Source organism: Hesperophylax consimilis, chromosome 28 (assembly GCF_061612785.1).
Source record: "Hesperophylax consimilis isolate HC1 chromosome 28, BYU_Hcon_1.0, whole genome shotgun sequence".
Lineage (NCBI taxonomy): Eukaryota > Metazoa > Arthropoda > Insecta > Trichoptera > Limnephilidae > Hesperophylax > Hesperophylax consimilis.
The window spans coordinates 18398789-18421139 of NC_142863.1; the positions used below are offsets into that span (position 1 = coordinate 18398789).

Sequence of the window (22351 nt, forward strand, 5' to 3'; positions counted from 1 at the left end):
GCAGTTGCGAGTGTGAAGATTGATTATCAATTGGAACTGTGTGATCTGCAATCAGACCCCTTTTACAAGGGCAGAACAGAAACAGGAATTGATTTTTTTAAGCTCCTCGCTGAACGTTTCCCGAAACTGACGAATTTCGGGCAAAAAATGGGCTCGATGATGGGCAGTACCTACCTTTGTGAAAGTGCATATTCAACAATGAAGTTTATTAAATCGAAATACAGGTCTTCATTGACAGATACTTCACTTAAACATGCACTGCGCCTAGCTACCACTAGTATTGAGGTTGATGTTGACAGAATTGTAAAAGACAAATTAATGAAAAAGTAGATAATAAAATAACGATATTACGTATTATTACCAGTATTTTATTTTTATAAATATTTTGCGGCCCACCAATGTATTTAGTCTTTTTTATTGGCCCTGGGTCCCATCTAGTTTGGACACCCCTGATCTAAAGCATTTATTATTTCTTTGCACCACAATGATCTATTCAAAACAAAATACACTTATTACAAATTTATGATATTTCGCCTGAAGACAATTTGTGTACAAATAAAAAGACCAGACAAAAATAGACAAATAAACAAAAGTAAGTACAGTAGAACCCCGATAATTCGAAAAAACGCGTAATTCGAAATTTTCGCCAAAAAAATTACCGCAGAAAAAATTTTTCATACAAAAATTTTTTTAATTCGAAATTCGTTAATTCGTAATTCGAAATTTATTTTTCTCCGCGCACGAAAATTTGTTCGTGAAATTCGAAAAAATTTGATTTTTGCGAAAATAAATCATAATATTTCGTAAATCTGAATCTAAAAGTCAGCCGTGGCGGTAAAACGCCGAAAAATGTATTTTTACGTGGTTATACATCATCCTAATTAGTATTATTATTGTGTAAATCTGAATCGATTTACACTGGAATGTTGTATTTTTTCAAATTTATTTCGAATATCCGAGTTTGAAGGGCGAAGAAAATACGTTTTACGCGGATATATGTCGTAGTTTTACGAGTTTACACCAAATATAGTATTTAAAGGGTCGGCCGCGACGAATCTCGGCCGCGAAATTTCGATTTACGCGTAAATGTATCGTATATTTACGAATTTATTTCGAATATTTGAATTTAAATGGCCCGCTGCGACGGAATCGGCCGCGAAATCTCGATTTACGCGTAAATATACCGTATTTTTACGAATTTATTTCGAATATCTGAAATTTTAAGGGCCCGCCGCGACGGAAATCGGACGCGAAATTTCAATTAAAGCGGAAATATATCGTATTTTTACTAACTTTACTTCGAATATCCGAGTTAAAAAATACGGCGTGACGGAAATCGACCGAAAAATTTCGATTCACGCCGAAATATGACATATTTTTACGAATTTACTTCAAATATCTGAACTTAAAAGGCCGGCCGCGACGAAAAACTGCCGATAAAATTCGATTTACGCGGAAATATTTCATATTTTTACGAATTTACATGAAATATCTTAATTTAAAGGGTCGGCCGCGACGGAAATCGGCCGCGCATTCTCGATTTACACGGAAATATATCGTATTTTTGCGAATTTTTTTCGAATCTGAATTTTAAGAGCTGGTCGCGACGGAATACGGCCGCGAATTCTCGTTTAACGCGGAAATATATCGTATTTTTACGAATTTAAATTCAGATATTTGAAATAATGTGCCGGCTGCGACGGAAAATTACCGCGAAATCTCGATTTACGCGGAAATATATTGTATTTTTACGAATATCTCAATTTAAAGGGTAGGCCGCGACCGAAATCGGCAGCGAAATCTCGATTTACGCGTAAATATATAGCATTTTTACGAATTTATTGCGAATATCTGAATTTAAAGGGCCCGCCGCTACGGTAATCGGCCGCGAAAATAAAGAAATAATTGGTATTAATACGAATTTACAACTAAAATACCACCCGGATTTGAAGAGGCGGCCGAGAAAATCGATTTTCGGCGTATTTTTTTTTTTTTCATAAAAATTCGAATTACGTGGGAATTCCTTAATTCGAAATTTGATTTTTGATGTCCCGCGGATTTCGAATTAACAAGGTTCTACTGTATTGATACTTTGTAAAAATGTTGATAATGATGATCTTTAAATTTTATTACGACCGTACTGGGTGTCCGACCCTTTTGACACTTTGTTGTAACTTTGCTAGCTTTTTCTTTACAGATTTCGCACCTACATAGTATAGGGTAAAAATCAAGGCGGGTGGTTTACGACATGATTGTGTTGCAAGGGCTATTTACGAAAATAATAATAAAAAAATACCTACTTATTTAGTTTGTCTTTGTAGGCATATCTTTTGTTACACAGGCCGCAAGTAAAAGTAATAAAACACAACTTTGGGACTTCACAAATCGTAAATAACGAATTTCGTTTTATTGTTGGAATTCCCTGATATTTTAAGAATATTTTAAAATTCCCTGACATTTCCCTGATAATTCCCGGTTCGGTAAAATTCCCTGATAATTCCCGGTTTTCCCGGTTTTCCAGGTCTGTGGCCACCCTGTAGATGTGTTTAACTGAATATAGTTACAAGAAGGTTATAATAACAATTAAAGATAGCATTTCCTTTATTCAAATGCTTGAGACAGAGACAATGCGCATGGTTTTACCAAACTATACAGGTCCAGTGGACATACTTTAGCGGCCCCTTTTTTCATAAGCGATACTACATTTTTTGTTCAATCATGTATATAAAGTGTCTTGTATTTCTATAAAATCGTTGCAAAGATGTTGTAATTTCGATGTAATGTTGTAATTTGTCAAGTTTACCAACATCCAATGGGTAAATTTATTCTATTGAAGGGCGATTTTGGGACAAATATGTTTTATAAATTCTTTTAACTTCACAAATCCTACAATTATAATACCCCGCGATTTTACACGGGTCTGCGCTACTTAATTAATAATTATTAAACGGTGAATCCCGCATTATAGAAAGCCACGTTGTGCTGGATTCAAAATAATAAATTATTTAAAATAAATTAACAATTTTATCGTACACACAGTTTGCAGTTTAGTTAAGTTAGAAAATTACAAACATAAATATGGATGTCATCAAAGACAAAATTTAAAATAAATATATAATAATGTTTTGATTCTTAAGAAATTGATTTTCAATATATTTTCGTTGTCGCTCACAGCGACTGCTGTTGCTGGGCCGATTTGGGGGAGAGGAGAGGTCAAAGAAGAAGGTTAGATTAGCTAGCTTCAGCCGTGATTGTTACCTTGCCGACGCACTCGGCCAGCGCGATTTGCCTGGCCAGCGTGCGCTGCACCAGCAGAGGCAGGCCGCTCCCGCTGCCCGAGGTCAGCGAGGACTCGAGGTAGCGGCGCAAGGTTGAATCACCGGCCGCCGTAGCGCGCAACAGCTGTTGCTGCTGGGCCGAGTTTGCGCCGGACGGCTCGTCAGCGGCTGAGCGCTGCAGGGAGAGCTTGCGCAGGGCGGCACGCGACATCTTGGACCTACAGAGAAAGTTTAAGATTTATTAAAATATTATTTCGAGGTTTTTGACATTTTAATACGGAAACAAATCTGAAAAAAATATTTTTCAAGTAATTACCAACCCAGCAAACAGACAAAAACAGAATACTCAAGAAAACTTACTAGCATCCGAGATGCTGTAAAACCACAACTATCATGTTCTCATGCATGTCAGATCACATTGGCAGATATGGACCTAGAATCGGCGTTTAAGGGAGATCTTTTTAATGTAATATAAAACAAAATTTTTGACGACAATGCCACATTTGAATTTGTGTGCCATGAAAGTCATAGAAGCTGTTGAGACAGAAAGAGATTGGCTCACCGGTTGGACCTTCTCATGAGGAGCATCACAATGAGGGCCACCAGTGCTACGATGATGAGAACGGGCGCCACGATGACCAGCCACAGCTTCCACGAGTAGGCGTAGCCTGCCCACGGGATGGACGACACCGAATCTGCAAATATACGGGCAAATAAACAATGTTAGATCATGTTGACTTCTAAAACTCAATATTGAAAAATGCAATGTCCTACATATTTGAAAATCTAACCCTAAGCTTGCATGCAGAACCACTTGGGGTGATGGTACCGATGCGGCAATACCCATACCAGCCTTCCATATTGAATTTATCTTAAGGTATGTCTTAAGGTAAGGACCCACTAAGGGCAACGTACGCAACGAATTAAGTCACTTGGATAACTTACAATCCAGGCATGTTCTAGGAAAATAGATGCTTTAGAAACACACTCGTCACATGCAAAGCATTCCTCGGCTTCTCATGCAACACCGATCTGCACTGTCCAGATCTGCGCGGGACGTGTGAAAGAAGGATGGCGGTGGTGAAAGGTCTCCCAACGAGTTGATTTGACGTTTAACGTTACGTGTAACTTAAGAACATTTTTATTTGAATAATCTTTAATAACACACTGCAAGTTATCATGTTGTTGCTATGAATCCTGTCCAGTTGAATGTCATCCATTTTATAACACTTGTTCAGTTTAGTTGTAGGTATATATTAGTGATTATTGCTGTTAGTCCAGTGAGGATAATTAGTCGGTTGATTTCCAAAATAAATAAATAATGTTTTGAAGTTTGGCGCTAATTGACATTTATTGAACGTTTTGTTGTCAAAACAGGAGATGAACAAATAATAGATTTAGAAAGACAAAGTGATTTATAACAGAAAATCCATTGAATAAGTATCTGAATACGTCTGTCTCGACACAGGTATACCCTAGTGAGACAGACGTCGATAAATACACGTAAAAAACTTTATATTGATAGATAAATAAATAAAAAAATTGTATATTATCATATAGTTCTTGTATCATATTTTATGAAATATTTCCAATTTTGTATTTTTCGTAAATTATTTAGCCCACGGATACTGGTGACCTTTAGTTTTTTGTTATAATTTAATCTTCTTCTTCTTCCTAGCACTATCCCAACTCATTGCCTAGGTAGGCTGTTGGGGTCGGCTCTTCTCGTTCTCAGGTTATAGCTTCTTCGGTTCTGAGTGTCGCTTTCATCTAGGCCGTTTCTTTGTAGGATTTTGGAGCATTGGGTCATCCAGGAGTTCTTTGGTCTACCTCTGGATGACTGTCTTTGAAGCTCTATAGACATTGCCTGCTTCACTGTGTGGTCTGGTGGTCTCCGTCTTATGTGCCCATACCATCTTAACTGTCGTTCCTCTAGCTTACTGTTTATGTCAGTGACACCCAGGCTACCACGAATGCGTGAGCTTTTAATTTTATCTTTTAATGATACTCCTGCCGTCCATCTAAGCATTCGCATTTCTGCTGATTCGAGTTGCCTAGAGTAGAAGTTGTACATAGTCCAGCATTCGGAGCCATACATTATCGCGGGTCTAACAATAGTCTGGTATGTCTTTCCTTTAAGTTTTATTGGCATTTTCGTGTCGCACAAAATTCCTGTTACGGATCTAAATTTCATCCATCCCACTCCTATCCTATGGTTGACATCCGCTGCACATCCTCCGTCTCTGTGGATGAGTGAGCCCAGATACTTAAATGAGTCACAGTTGGCTAATGTTACTCCATCCAATTGAATCGAAGGAGTTACAGCATTTGGGTCTTCAAATGGTAAATACAAATATTCCGTCTTTTTCCTGCTAATTTTAAGTCCATTATCCTCCAGGATCTTTCTCCACCTTTCCAGGCTATTTTGTAGATCACAATGATTTTCTTCTATCAGTACTACATCATCTGCAAAAAGCATAGTCTTGAGAATACTGTTCATTTCTTGACTCGTTAGGTAATTCATGACCATTATGAATAGCAATGGGCTGAGGACAGATCCTTGGTGTACCCCCACTTTAATTGGAAATGTTGGTGACATCCCTGATGTGCATCTTACTTGTGTTTCTAGTTTTGTTCTTGTTTTGTTATAATTTAATGTTTATGTAAAAATCTGACGTTAGATTTTATTTGTATTTTATGTAAGTTTATTATTGATAGATGTAAAAAAATCATTCCAAAATAAATAAATAATGTTTTGAAGTTTGGCGCTAATTGATATTTATTGAACGTTTTGTTGTCAAAACAGGAGATGAACAAATAATAGATTTAGAAAGACAAAGTGATTTATAACAGAAAATCCATTGAATATCTTGATAATACAATTCAAATTTGCATTGCGTACTTAGAACAAGTGTGCACGTCAGCCTAGAAACATAGTATTGCATACATTGTTGCGTATCCTTACCTCTATGCACGTTAACGACATCAGTTTTCTATCAAAACACTTATAGAGATAATCTGTTCAGTTCACCTGATCAGAGCATCAGATCAGTAGAGAGTTGAGAGCACTCACCTCTGTAGATAAGGGGCGGCAGTAGCGGGAACTCCCCGTCGTTGCACATGTCCCCCGTGCAGCAGGTGATGTTGAACTGCCCCGCCGTGTGCCTCTTGCGGTGACCCCTTAATAACATTACATTCCTACACTCTGTGATTAAATTTATCCATAGCATACACATGTACATATTCTAATACAGTGAGACAATTAAATGAACAACTTTAATTCAGTGGAAATAGATTTTTATCTTAACCCTTTCAGCCCCAGTGTTAATTCAAATTAACACGAACTTTGTGATTTTTTTTACCGTAACGGTTAAATTATAACGTATTTAGAAAAGCCATGTTTTTGTTTTCTTATAACTTGTAATCTTTTCTGTGGCGTCTATTTTTTCTGCTTGGTTGAATTCCTTATTCCCGCCACCAAAATGATAAATATTTTGACATCTGCTGATTGTGAGTTTCATCGAATTTCTGCCGTCATTGATTACTTCATTTAAGGTGAGATATCAATATTTTCTACTCGAATTACAAATATTTTAACGCATAAAGATATGTTCTATAATAATAACATCAGTTCAATTCACTGTTCAGTCATTTGCCAGAATATCGTAAATGAATTTCAATGTTCATTCAAATTAACACTGGTAGTGACGGGCATATTTTCAACTAGTTTGTCGAATTCAAAAAAAAATTATTATCCTAGATTATTTCTGAATGAATTTTAGTTAAAATGTTATTTGTTTCAAACCTTAGAGAATATTACTACATTCTAATTTTGTGCATTTATGACATGAAACAGTTATTTGTATTACTTTTGTGTTATGTTTATTTTACCTTACTATTTAAAAAATACCCTGTGACGTCCAATGTTAATTCAAATTAACGTAGAATAATTCAAAAAAAAAAAATCAAGCATGACATATTTTATATATGTGGAAATAATAATGCGGGTGTGAAAGGGTTAACTCTACATAGGAGGCCCTGAGGCCTCTTGTTTATTGGCTTTTCTTTTTTTACAACTCCATACATGGGAGGCCCTGAAAAAGAACCTGGAGGGAAAAATTCACTTGCCCTGTGCAGACAACTAATGACACACGAAACACCGTAAACAGGGAAAGTACATTGGAGAAACCTTTCGTCATTTAAATAAATACATGTACAAAACATTATTCATAACTTAAATGAAAATAACAAACTTTGTTTTAAACCACTATCTTAATATATAAAAATTTAGCCAGCAAATGTTTGTGCTCGCAAAACTCAAAAATTAGTTGACAGATTTATATGAAAATTTCAAAGTTTGTTATTATTAGTGAAATGAGTGTTTAGAGAGTGGTTTAACTGGTAGAATAAGTCGGGGACGCCCGAGGAATACTTAACACAATATCTCTGCATCGTAATGAGATACGGAGTAGAATTAAAGTCAATGTAATGTAGTTTTTTAACAGTAACATTGTGGTATACAGTAGTGAATGATGGAGGAAGTCATAGACGCACGAGAAAGACATTAGCAATAGTGAAGCATTGCGGAGTACACTAGTTTTTAATAAAAATCATCAACGTGTTTTAAAACCAAAGGTTTCTTCATCAGTATACTTTTTATTGTGGTTTAAAGGTCCGTCTACACGCTCAGCCTTACTTACTTAGGGCAAAACAGTATATCGCGCAAACGGTTTGCATGAACGTTAATTTACACAAGTAAGCAAATACGTTGAGACGACGATTATAATGTGTAAACGGTTTGTATACATTTCAAATGAATGCAACTTATGCACAAACTGATTGCGCATGCAAGTCGCTGCATTTAGACAGGCTGCAAAACCAAGTTTGTTATTTAAATTTAATTAAAAATAATGCCACAAAGAGAATTTGCAATTATTGAAGAAGAAATTATTCATAACATTTATTTTGAAGCTGACAAATGTCTTGAAGTCAAAAGGGTTGATTAATAGTGAAAGTGTTAACATACACATTGTTGCCCGGAGGGTGGCAGTTGATGTCGAGCTGGTCCTCGCTGGTAGTGCAGCCGCGCGAGTAACGCTCCTCACCGTTGGAGTCACGCACATGTGACTTCCAGCACTGGGAACATAAAACATAATGCGGTTAGCGGAGCACGTTCTGAAGGTTTACTTTACCAGTGTTAGGCTTGCAGATTATAGAAACAAAGGGAGATGTGGCATGTCTGACCTTACTGTTAAATAAAATTTAAATATGATGACAACCAAACAACATATAATATATAATAATCTGCAAATAAATATTATGTACCATGAAAATGTTCACAATTATCCTACGAGAAGACGCAGAGATTTTAGGCTTCCCAAAACTAAACTTTCATGCACACAAAACAGCACGTTTTATAAAGGGCAAAAACTTTATAATAACCTACCAAATGTCATAAAGGAAGCCACAAGCCTTAGCACTTTTCGTAGGACATGTGCTTTATAATATGTAAAAAATAATTTTTGATTGTTGAACATACTCACCAATATTATTTTAGTCACCTAGATATCTCATATAATGTAATTTTGTGTATTTATCTTTTTCTCTTAAAATGTAATTGTTATTTTTTGTATTTTTTATATTTTCCTACTAGATGTATGAAAAAATTTGAGTACATCTAAATAAAGATATGTACAAACACAAAACAAATATGCATTCTGCAGAAAACAGCCAGAGCTACCAAAAACACTAACGATTTTACTAAAAAGTGGTGAAAGTTTTATTCAATTGATCAACGACCGTGTCTGTAAAAACCTTACTAATTGAAACGTAAAATAGAAACTGACATTAAATAGTTCATGGAAAGATACATAAGATATGTACATTGCTTATCCAGTCATAGCGTCGTGTAAACTTGAAATAATAATAATTTCTCATTGAATTTCCAAGGCATTTTAAATGTTCTATATATTTCTTCATTTTGAAGATGTCTTAAAAACGTATAGAAACTAGATAAAATTACATATCAGATTTTTGTATTCGAAATATACTTTAATATTTAAAAAGTGCAATATTTTAATTTCAAACATGAAGAAAGTTGAAAATGAAAGCTTACCAAACATTTTTGATCAAAACGTCAAAAAAATTTCAGAAAATCAAAATTAAAAAAACACAGTCGTTTTATTTAGAGAGTTTGCAAGAAAACTGTCACCTCACTTTTCATCTTGTTTTGAACTTTGGTTTTAATTTTTTTGACGTTAGAAAGAGAAGTAATAATTAATTACTTCTCTTTCTAACGTCAAGAGAAGTAAGAAAACTGTCACCTCACTTTTCATCCTGTTTTGAACTTTACTTTTAATTTTTTTGACGTTAGAAAGAGAAGTAATAATTAATTACTTCTCTTTCTAACGTCAAGAGAAGTAAGAAAACTGTCACCTCACTTTTCATCCTGTTTTGAACTTTACTTTTAATTTTTTTGACGTTAGAAAGAGAAGTAATAATTAATTACTTCTCTTTCTAACGTCAAGAGAAGTAAGAAAACTGTCACCTCACTTTTCATCCTGTTTTGAACTTTGCTTTTAATTTTTTTGACGTTAGAAAGAGAAGTAATAATTAATTACTTCTCTTTCTAACGTCAAGAGAAGTAAGAAAACTGTCACCTCACTTTTCATCCTGTTTTGAACTTTGCTTTTAATTTTTTTGACGTTAGAAAGAGAAGTAATAATTAATTACTTCTCTTTCTAACGTCAAGAGAAGTAAGAAAACTGTCACCTCACTTTTCATCTTGTTTTGAACTTTGCTTTTAATTTTTTTGACGTTAGAAAGAGAAGTAATAATTAATTACTTCTCTTTCTAACGTCAAGAGAAGTAAGAAAACTGTCACCTCACTTTTCATCCTGTTTTGAACTTTGCTTTTAATTTTTTTGACGTTAGAAAGAGAAGTAATAATTAATTACTTCTCTTTCTAACGTCAAGAGAAGTAAGAAAACTGTCACCTCACTTTTCATCTTGTTTTGAACTTTACTTTTAATTTTTTTGACGTTAGAAAAAGAAGTAATAATTAATAAAATCCTAAAATTAGCTAATATTAATAATTCATATTTTGCGCCGCTATCGTAACAATCAATTTAATTTTAAAAATATTTCTTAATTTTTTATTATATGAACGATATAAAAGTGAAGGTACAGTTTTCTTACAAATTCCCCAAACAAAACAAATGTGTTTTAGAAATATCGAGTTCTCTCAATTTTTCTATGATTGGAGTAAAAAAATCTGGTTAGCGTTTTTGACAATGTTTTTCAAGTTTGATATTAAAATTTAATTATTTAGAATTAGTAATGTTTATTTTAAATGTATACAGCGGAAAGATAATTTTATCTAGTTTCTAAATAAGTACTTGTTTTTATGGATAATTAAAAAATAAAATATGTATAGTGCATTTGAAATACACAGAAAACATTGCAAACTGGACAAACATGATGAAAGTACTGAAGGGCTAAAGAAGTTCTTGCAAAATATAAATGATAAAATTCAATTAGAATAATGGTATAACCGTTTTAACCAAAGTTTATAACATAACATGAAAGTAGATTTTATAAATGCTATTATTATACAATTACTTGTCTAAAACTGACGCTTTCGCGCTTGAAGAATTTGCCAAATTAAAAAAAACAGAGTTGAATTTATTTTTTTATTGGTACCAACTCGAATCATAACTTTCACATTCTTTATACACTGTCTAACAAAAACATCATTTAACGAGTGGGAGGTTGTTTTCTTTAGTAAGGCTGTAAATGTATGTAACTACAAGCGTCGTGAAGGTTTTATGCTGATTTTGAGAAATAGCGACATTTAAAGTATTTTGAGTGCCATAGGCACTTTCTGCACATTTTAAATCGTTTTTTCGCGATCAACAAATATTTCAGAAGGCGTTTACTATGAATTTTTCTAAGAAATAGCATGGCTTGTTTTAGTAGAATATAGAATTGAACTTACTCCGTCGGCGAACTACAATATCTTATTTTTGTCAAAATTGTGGACCGGATGCTTTCTGCATAACTACGTTCAATGTTTAACTACGTTTAAATTTAAATTTTGTGAAATGTTATTGAATTCACTGTTTTTCACAATAAATATATATTCAAAGAGAATTAAAATATCCCCTTCGCTAATGAAATCATTATTAAAATGGCAAACAGAACTTATACTTACGTGTATGGCTTTCTCACACGTTTCCGTCTCCCCTACGCAATCTGGCGGGTCGCAAAGATGACATTTGTATCTGAAAGTTGACATTGAACCTTGTTTAAAAGAACACATAAATCAAAAGATATTCTTCATAATTTGGTTAAAGATTGGCTTCTAGATTTACTACCCATCGAACAAATTCATATTACAATTTGAGGTTTTACTAATTAATCTATTCCAAAAAATATATTTATTTATCCTGGACTTGCAGAAATAGTTAATACATCTCAAACATTAAAAAAAGGATATATTTATCCCAGACACCATCTAGATTGTATTTAGTTTGAGGTGAATCTTGCGATCATACATAAAGATAGCAGCCAATAAAAATGTGCATTGAAAAAATGAAGATAATTTTGGCAGTTCATATTCGAAGTATGATACAGTTAAATATGATCGAAGGAAATAGGGTCCCATTAGCTCAGTTGGTAGAGCAGTGTCCCCGCAAGACGATGGTCCTGGATGCGACCGTTTCTTTTTCTAATTTTTCTGTTTAAAATTTTCATTTAAAATTCTCTAATAATTTAACAACAAAAAATTATTAAATAATCATTGACCACTGTTCCTAACTCAAACTGAAAGTTTAAACATAATTACATCTTAAATAAACTAAGGTTATATAAATACTTTCAGCTTCACAAATTGACTGCTCAAAAATAATACAAATAAAATTAATTTGCGCCACGCCGGGGTTTGAACTCGTGCATTAGCTCTCGACTAGCAATCAACTCTTAGATTAGCAACATCATCAGCTGTAAGCAGACTGATGGAACCTAAGCGCAAGCCAAATACTAAGTTTGGTGATCGCGCTTTCGGAGTATCTGGGCCGAAGGCTTGGAATAAACTCCCTCCGAACTAAGATCCATAACAAGTCCAACAGAATTCACTCCAACAGAACTAAAAACTTACCTTTTTAAGCTGTCATACCCTTAAATTAAATATAACACTCCTGAGAGAAAGTCCAATTATATCTAATTTTCCAATTATGTCCTTAATCCTGTATCTAAATTTCGCTAATAAACAATTAGTTATTGTTAATCTCAAGTGACCTACCGGGTAAGTATGGTACTGTATATTATCTCCATATATAGTGAGTAACATCATAGATCATTGTTGAAATGTCTGTAACGGCGCTATACAAATCATCCAAATATTATTATTATTATTACCCTTTGACCATGGAGGCCGTGCAACCTCTCCTGGAATATGTTTTGCAAATAGAGTCCATATTTTACAAAAGATATAGATTTAATAGAGAGAGTACAGAGACGATTTACAAAAGTGCCAGGAGCTTCGAAAGACCGGCAATATGAAGATGGACTCAAAGAACTAAGATTACAAAGCAAAAAGAAAGAATAGAAAGGGGTGACTTGATCGACACTTTAAACATTTAACCTGGACATTATAGTTGCCCTGGCATCCAAGAAATCTTTACCACAAACAAAAATGTAAACCTCCGCGGGCACTATTTTTTTTTTAATAAAACTCTTTTGCATCCAATCCTAGAAAACACTTGCTCGCAAATAGAGAAGTGGAAGCACGGAACAAACTTCCATGACAGGTCATCGAAGCTACTAATACATATAAACAAATTTAAAGCTCGATTAGATTCTTATTTGGAGAGAACTTATTTTTAATTTAAAACGACTCAATTACTGTTAAACTTATTGTGAAATCAGATATGAGCACTCATTGAATAATAATAATCCTGTGATTTTTCACGGGGCTGCGCTAGTAATAATAAATTATAAAAATTAAAATTAGCTAGAAATTTAGGAGGTAGAGGTATAGTCAAAATAAAATTCTTTGAAACATAATCAGGTAGAAATGCTAAGAAATTTTTTCCATAGGAAAGCTAATAGCTCAGAAATCCACAATATAATTTGCAAGGCTGATAGAAACATTACAACTTTAAATTTATACGACGAGAATGCCAACATTTTTATAAATTCCAACCAGTAATTATTAGATTCCTGGTCAAATTTATTTATTTATTTTATTTTAAATGCACATTTACAGTTATACATAACCAATAATAAACATACATTTTATTTTAATTTATTAAGTAATAATAGCGTTTTTGAACTGGTGAATATTAAGTTGGAAAATATCTATATCAGGGGACAGGTAATTTAGTAACATAATCATTTTTCCGAGCGGCATTACTAATGGTAAGTTGGTTCTGCATTTTGGAACGACAAAGGTTCTGTGCCTGCGCGCTCTTGTATAATTGTCGGGGACATAAAACTCAAATTTTTCTATAATATCGGGAATACAGACGTTACCATTTAGAAGTTTATATGCTGTTATCAGCAAAGCAGTTTTCCTTCTATCGGTGAGGCTATTAATACCCAGCATGCCGGACAAAAAGGCTGATGGATATAACCAGGGATAATATCCGAAGTCTCTAAGATATAAATATCTCAGAAACTTCTTTTGTACTTTCTCTATCATTTGAGAGTAAGTTAAATCCATTGGTCCCCATATTACAGAACCACTTTCCAAAATGCTACGTACTAAACTATAGTATAGCACACGAATCGCGGCCGAGCTGCAAAAATGTCTGGAGTTGCTTAGCACAAATCCTAGCATTCTTAAAGCTTTGTTGCATATCGTTTCTATGTGGACGTGAAATGTTAAGTGCGTATCAAATGCGATTCCCAAATCTCTTGAAATAACAATGTGCTGAAGAGATGAATAAGACATTTTGTAGTTATAGTAAATCGTTTTGTTTGCCTTGGTGTAGCACATAATGGAGCATTTCTTAATATTAAACCCTAATTTATTGGTATGACTCCATTCGACGATAGAATTTATATCACTTTGTAGCTGCAAGCAATTTTCCAAAGATTTTATTAAAAGGAATAGTTAATAACAAATAAAATTTTAAACGCAAAACACTTCAATTATCTCAACAAAACGCATGTTGACAAATTTTCGTCAAACAAATGGTTGAGTATTGGAGAGTTAAGAGTAGAAATAGAAGGATTTATGCTTGCCATTCAGGATAGAATCATTAATACTAAAAATTATAGGAAGCATATAATCAAAGATACAAATCAAATTGATGATTTATGTAGAAAATGTTTGGCTATTCCGGAAACTATAGAACATATTATATCGGGATGTTCTGTATTAGCGCCGTCCGAGCATACATTAAGGCGTAATCAAGTTTTAAAAATAATTCACCAAAGTTTGGTAACTAAACATAACTTGATTGACTGCCCTAATATAGTACCATATTATGAATACGAACCATATTCATTTTTAGAAAATGAATTTTATAAAATATATTATGATAAAACTATACTAACAGACCGAACGATTAGTCATAATAGACCCGATATAGTTTTACATGACAAAATTTAAAAAATAACTTATATCATTGATGTCGCTATTCCAAATTCAAGAAAAAATAAGAAAATACAGATTTAGAAAATGAGATTAAAAGAATTTGGCATTCTCAGACTATAAAAATATTACCATTTGTTATTTCGGCTACTGGCATTATACCTAGCTCTCTCATTCAAAATTTAGACGTATTAGATCTGTCAAAGAATTTATATATAAAAATGCAAAAATCAGTCATTTTAAATACATGTAGGATTACGAAAGATTTTTTAAATATTTATGTTGAGGGATCAGTAGGATTTATAGGCCCTGTTAGAAGTTCTACCGAGCCGAACCCTCTGATATGAAAATATCTGGAGTCGGTGAATTATTTTCCCATTTGATCTCTGGTGATTTGACGTGTTGTTCTTGTATTTATTATGCTTATATATAGCACTTGCATAATGTGGATTGACTAGATGATCATTTGTGGAAAAGTGTGTGGAAGGGTTTAGTTTTTCCTGTGGGGAAGATTTATTCCGGACATAAAGTCGGAAAATAATAAAAATTGGATAATTTGCATATCTTTGTATATGAAAAATTTCCTCGAAGGCGCTAAGCTTATAATATGTCGCAAAATTGTAGAAAATTAAAATAATATCAAATACCTCTTTCGTTTATTTTTTTTCTTTCTTTGTGTCATTTGGATGATTAGTGTAAAACAAACTTAACAAAACTTGCTTTCCTAAGTTTTTACCAACATAACAGTTGAAACATTCACATTATTATGGTGGTTGTAAATTACTTTTTTATATGTCTGGTATGTCCTTTCTAAAGGACAAATGACAACTGAAGAACCAATTTTATTATAAGACTGCAATCTTAAAGCAGGGGTTCAAAACTAAGATTGGGATTAGGATAACTCTCACATTTGATGACCAACCAGATCGTCAATCAGCCCTTTTTGAATTTTCGATATTTGAATAGTCCTGATAAAGGCCTATTTTATTTATATTTTTTTATTTATTTATTTTTATGTATATATCTATAAATTACAAATAATACAAAACAATATGAACCTTTGTCTGTCCAACTGGGAAGGATTCCCGTTTCAGGACAGCCAAATTGTGTATTTAGTACATAATATTCTTACAATGGAATGGCGATGCTGTCAAAACAAATTTTGAGAACATTGTTGATTGCATTCGAAGTGACAGGATGGTTTCTTTATCCTTGAAAGAATCGCAAAGATGTAATTTATTACCAGGGTCAATTTGGATAACATTAGTAATTGCATTCAGAACAGATGAATGGTTTCTTTCGGGACATCACAAGTCTGAGATTCTTTCCAGGGCATTTTGAAGAACATTTACAATTGTATAGTTAGAATTTCCACATTTATAAATCAGTATAAGACATTCTCGGTCAGTTTCAGATCAAGTTGTGAAAAATTTTGATAAACTTGTCGAATTCCGCTCCACGCTTAATACGCAATAAATATATAAATAGCACTTGGTTTCAACTTAATTACTACATGAAATAATTATTTATATAGTGGGAGATGATAAAATATGCATTAAAGTTCGATTTTTTCTCAATAAAAGAAAAGTTATCAGGTTAGGAAATACGTATAAATTATTCAAATAACTCAAACTAAACCCTAAAAACCTATTTAGTGCCACTATCACGTGCTACTTAAACCCCCGACTAAAATACTTACCGCCACGCAACAGTCTTGGTACAAGGTCCTTGCTTCATTCAGACTCTTGACGTGACCTGATAAGTAAAGTCTTTCACGGTCATCCCCAACATCTCCTACCATTCACTTTCATGTCATTTATTCTACTGGTGCTCCTACTGCGTTCATCCGCTCTCCGTGTTTAAAATTTTTAATCATCCCTTTGAAAAGTTTTTGAGTGTTGGATATTCAACAGCTGTTTACAAAGACAAGCCTGTGCTATTTGTATTTATTTATTTACTACGTCTAAAACAGATTCACTCATGTGGTCTAATATAAACACTGGGTACACTTTAATTTATGCTTCTTATACTTATAATTACAATAGCGTATTATCCAAGGTGGATATTTTCAATTGCGAACTTACCAAATACAAGAGGTCCATAAAAGAATATTTCTCTGATTGTTTTTGAATAATGTTATATGTCTATTGTTTATATTTCTGTTATGATTTGATTTATATCTATAACCTCTCTCCATGGCTAAAAATGTTTTGTTTTGTATAAATTTTTGATTTCATATTCTTTTCTTACAAATTAAATTTACTTATTCCTTATTATGCTGTCTCAGTAGAGGTAAAGTCACAAGGAGGACATCCATAATTGGTTTTATTTTGGCTATATAATACTAATGTACAAACTGAAATAAATGTACACTGTCGATTTCCCGAAAAATTAATAAATAACATCATTTATACATTTGTCTCTAAATTTGCTTAATCTATGGATGTTTTGTTGCTACTCATCGAATATTGGATGCATCAACCGCAAGACAAGAGCCACATTCGCTCAACGTCAATTCTGGTTCTTTGCCTCCAAAATGTTCAACACAGACGTCAAGTCATCCAGTAGTTTATCCCAATTTGCTGTTGGAGTTCAGAGTTGAATTTTGAAAAGGGACAAACCTTTTTTAAAGAGTACATGGCTTCCCAAAACTGAATTTTTCTCAATTTTTTCTTTCTTTCGTTCTATTTATATTTGTTATTTTTTAATTTTTATGTGATGATTGTTTCATCTGATGATATACATATATTTCCTATGTAACAATCAAATTTCAAGTTTGGCAAATACTTTATAAATTGTTGATGAACATAGGACAAAAAAATCTTGCTTATTATGTGGCCTTAAAAAAATATTTTAAAAAAGAAAATGTTTGGCAGGCCTGCGGCTCTTTTAACCAATGCAAAACAAGACCAATTTGCAATCTATTATCTCATAAAGAAGATTGTGCTTTCAATCTCTCCCCTCCTGAGATTAGCAATAATAACCAAGAGGATGAACAAATAACAAATAATTGGACATGACTACATATATTATGCATACATACCATAGACAACCAAATTGATATAGAGCCCATCAGACAAACCAAAAAACCAAGTGCGCTGAGCAGGGAGGTGGCACAACCCTCTCCCTTTCTGGCATTTGTCAATACATGAATCTGACAGTATACAGGCAACTCGCACTGCAATATCACCATTTAGTCCTCGAAAATAAAATATGCTTACGAATTGCCAGTACTTTTCACAATGGCTCGCAAATTGCTGGCTGCGTAAAAACTTAACTATAAATACCAAATCGGGTAAACACAAGTTCGGGCTTGTTTCCGAAATCGAACATTTTGTTACACTTTTACATTGTGTTGTTATTTACACACCTCACTTATTTGTGTTTTGCTACACAACCTGATTAGTGGATGATTCGGTTAAAAACGAAAATTGAGACCCTGACATTGAAAATAAATGCCGCTTTAATGGGGAGACATTTTCAATTTGTATTGATATTTTAGGCGACCAATTATTGCTTATAATAATTTATTATCCTTTGTGCTATGTATAAAACTTTGTCTTATAAACATTAGTTTATCATTAAAATAAAATAATAATAATATTTGACAAGTCAAAATATTTCAGCAACAAATGTAGATATAATATATCTCGACGCCATCTAGTGGGAAATTTAGAACTAACAAAGCTTTTCCTACAAAAATAAAGTTGGTTGTTTACAGGTGAAAAAAATATAATAAGCAGTAATTGTTGATTGAGGTACTAGTACATATTGAATTATTTGGCGGGTTGGAAATAAGCCGACATAGCTCAGCGGTTCAGAGCACCTGATCGGACATCAGAAGGTATGGGTTCAATTCCCGTCAGCGGCATTTATTTTCAATTTGTATTGATATTTCAGGCGACTAATTATTGCTTATAATTATTTGTTATCCTTTACTTTTCTGCAGAGGATCTGGTTATTTCAATGTGCGCCCTTTGGCGGTCAGTATACGACTTGTCACAAGTCATTTAAAGCATTCTCAAATCCTCCCGGTACGAAAAATATGGTCGTGTGGTTTACCTCTAGGAGGCCTACTCTGTATCTTTCGAAACTTTCCTGCCGCCAGTTTAGCCAAGTCACAAACCCGTATTAATCCTTCCCTTACGGTGTTTAAAAATTCCACGCCCTCCGGTGCTATACACTCGGTAAATATTTATGTATTGTAATTACTTAACTCTTTGCACGCGGCCGTATCAACTGTTGTTACGGCAAAAAGTCCATACTCACACGTGGCTATATCAACAGTTGATACGGAAACTTTGAATGCCGATATTCCAGCGCTCTTTTGACATAAATTTATTTCCCGCTCGCTTGAACATTCGTAGAACTATCACGATGCTGACATCTACAAGAATTTCTCGAAAATAAAATTGTATTTCATTAAAAAACATCGATAATCAAGTGAGCCTCTTTGCGCCTTCGAGTGCTATAGTTTACAATTTTGTCAACGGATGGCGTTAGTCTAATTTTGTTATTATATTAAGTGACATAAAATTTTAGTGTCCAGTTTTAGAAAAAGTTTTCATAACAAAAAATGATAAGTGCTCATGGTGTCCCACTTGTGTCTATCAACGCAGTGGCCTAAGTACGCACACGCCGAGAGTGGTTTATTTATGATGCCGAGTGAATGGCGGGACCACATTCAAAAGATACGGTACGTCTTTGTATGAAATTTTATGATTTTGTTTTTACAAACATCTAAGAATGTTGACACACGAGGATTTGTTATCATATTGTGGAGAATAATCTGTTCTGTCTATATAGTCCAATAAATCATGCCAGAATGCTATAATTTGACATTTAATTGCGTGCATAGGTATTTGAAAATATTTACCGCGTACGGGTATAGATAAAACGGAGCAAATTAACGCGTTCAAAAGGTTAATGCAATACTTAAATGTAATGCGAAGGAATACTGAAAAATTTGAACCCTGTGTTTAGTATATTTACAGAGAGATTTTATTAATTAGAGATGATGTTCACTGCGTTGACAGCACCGACAAGGAAAGGTTAAACCAAGAACTTACTGGTTTGTTAACCCGAAAGATACCTGGTACAGACGACCCCAGGTCGTCGAAATGATACCCGGTTTTAATGTTAGGGAAAGTCTATCAGTTTTCATGTCTATGATACAAACATATTACAGTGTTCGTACTAGAACTGGCTTAAAGAAACACAACACATAAAATAATAATAATAAATAATAATTGGATAATTTGTAGAGCGCCGTTTTTGTGAAAAATCACCTCAAGGGCGCTGAATCACCTCAAGGGCGCTGAGGCAAGGGCGCATAATAGGGTACTTTCACTGTTTTTTTTTATTCTCGAAAAAAATTATGTTATTTTTATGTTGACTAATAAATTTTTTGTAATGATTTAAAATATGCTATTTTGCAGCGTTGACGTCAGGCCGGGCAGCATTAGTGACAGCCCTCTTACCGGCCAGTGGCGACTTCTATGTCATAATGACGTTGAAGCCAGTTGGAACGGTTTCGTAAAGTGCGATTTTTCAAATCAATAATTATGAATGAAAATATTAATATTACAAATATAATATAGAGTTTTCCAATAAGAGGTGTTATTTTGAATAGCCCGCTATTTCGGTAGATGTTACTTTTGAAGCTGTCATTTTTTGACATTTGACAATAGAAACTACGCCATTAATAAAAATGGAACGATACACGCTTCAACAACGCATTGAAATTATTAAAATTCACTTGAGTGAATCAAATGCAAATCATCTTGAGTGATGAGGCCCATTTCCACCTCGGTGGCTTCGTCAACAAGCAAAATTGTCGCATCTAGGGCTCGGAAAACCCAAGAGTTATTGTTGGAAAGCCTCTCTATCCTCAACGTGTGACTGTTTGGTGCGGTTTATGGTCCGGCAGAGTCATTGGACCTTACTTTTTTGAAAATGAGGCTAGAGCAACAGTTACGGTGAATGGATTGCGCTATCAAGAGATGATTAATGATTTTTTATGGCCGGAATTGGATGGTATTGATCTGAACAACGTTTACTTTCAACGAGACGGCGCTACGTGCCACACAAGCAACGAAACCATTGATCTTTTACGATTGAATATCAAAATAACACCTCTTATTGGAAAACCCCGTAGTACAATTATCATAAGAACAAAAATAGTAATTTTTAATGGTATTCCTAGTTTGTGAAAATACCCCATTATTAGAATATAAATTAACATGCTTACCTTTTTCTCATTCTTCTCCGCCTTTAATATGAAGCAAGAAATTAAATAAATGGTTATACTAAAATAATTAGTTTTAAGGGAACATACAGTTAGATTAATGCTTTCATGCGGTCTGCATTAAAACCCAGTAGACTCAACCCTCAAACAACTTATAAAAGTTTTAAGGTAGGTACTGGTAAGTTTTTACTTTGTACAACAATAATATAGGTCACACACACTTGGGATTGTGTGTATTGGTGAGTATGTATACGACATTTGCCATTGAGAAACAGTCTTTTGTTTGGCTTATGGCTACGTACCCTTTACCAAATACTGTAGAATAGTTATAATATCTCCAACTTCTGAAATTTTCCATGCATTCTGATGGCAGTGCGCTGCACTATCACCTGCTAGCGTCACAAGTCAGTGAGACTTGGTTTATTTTCATACATTTTAATGGATTTTGTGCATGATTATGCCTGTAGCTCCAGAGTTGCCAGCCAATACAAGTAAATACTGCCAATATTTTACTGGAGTTGGACATATTCCCTTACTAATAAACACGTTCTGATAAACAACCATGAATGTATGGAAAATTATTGTTTATCCGTTGTGTCAAATTTAAAACACGTTTATCAGTAAGGTCCTTGTTTTAGTGAAAAATTGACAACAAAAGTGTAAAATGGATTGTTCACATTTGAATATTCAAAAAGTTTTACAGTAGCTACCTATCGTTTTTATTTACCTAACCGCCACACTTTTGGGCACAGATTGTGGAAATTGCACTTCGTTTCAAAAATTATTGCAAGAAACACACGCACAAAATAGGTTATTGGGTTTTCGTTTGGGTTAATTAAGTCATTTGTGCATATCTAGATAGAAGCAAAACTTTTGCAAACGTCAATCCATACTAAAGAAATCCAAAATGGTAGCAAAAGGATCGTTTCACAAGGGAATTTTTGAACTTTCATTAAATTTTAATTCATCTTTCACCATCTCTCCCAACGTAAATAGTCGTTTCTTGTAGTAATTAAATTTATATTCCATAATCTGTGCCTATTGAAAGTGCGGCAGTTATTTGGAAAATATTTACCAAAATTATTTTTGTGCAACTGTAGTAACTTCTCGTAACAAACACACTTCAAATTTCATAAAATATCAGAATCAAAATCTTTTTTTTTAAATTTGCTGGAAAAGGTTTGATAATCTAACATGAAGGTTAATAAGGATTATTGATAATATGCA

At 33.7% G+C, this 22351-nt stretch overlaps 1 protein-coding gene across 1 annotated transcript in view; it reads right to left on the reverse strand.

Annotated features, from left to right (window-relative positions):
• Positions 1-22351, reverse strand: part of sax (type I BMP receptor saxophone) — a 49118-nt gene that overhangs the window by 26101 nt on the left and 666 nt on the right. Inside the window, exons 3-8 of the mRNA XM_089648784.1 lie at positions 21128-21148; positions 11491-11560; positions 8305-8414; positions 6352-6476; positions 3841-3973; positions 3259-3496 (exon numbers count right to left, since the gene is read on the reverse strand). Coding sequence (XP_089504910.1) covers positions 3259-3496; positions 3841-3973; positions 6352-6476; positions 8305-8414; positions 11491-11560; positions 21128-21148 — 697 coding nt within the window. The remainder of the gene's footprint in view (positions 1-3258; positions 3497-3840; positions 3974-6351; positions 6477-8304; positions 8415-11490; positions 11561-21127; positions 21149-22351) is intronic.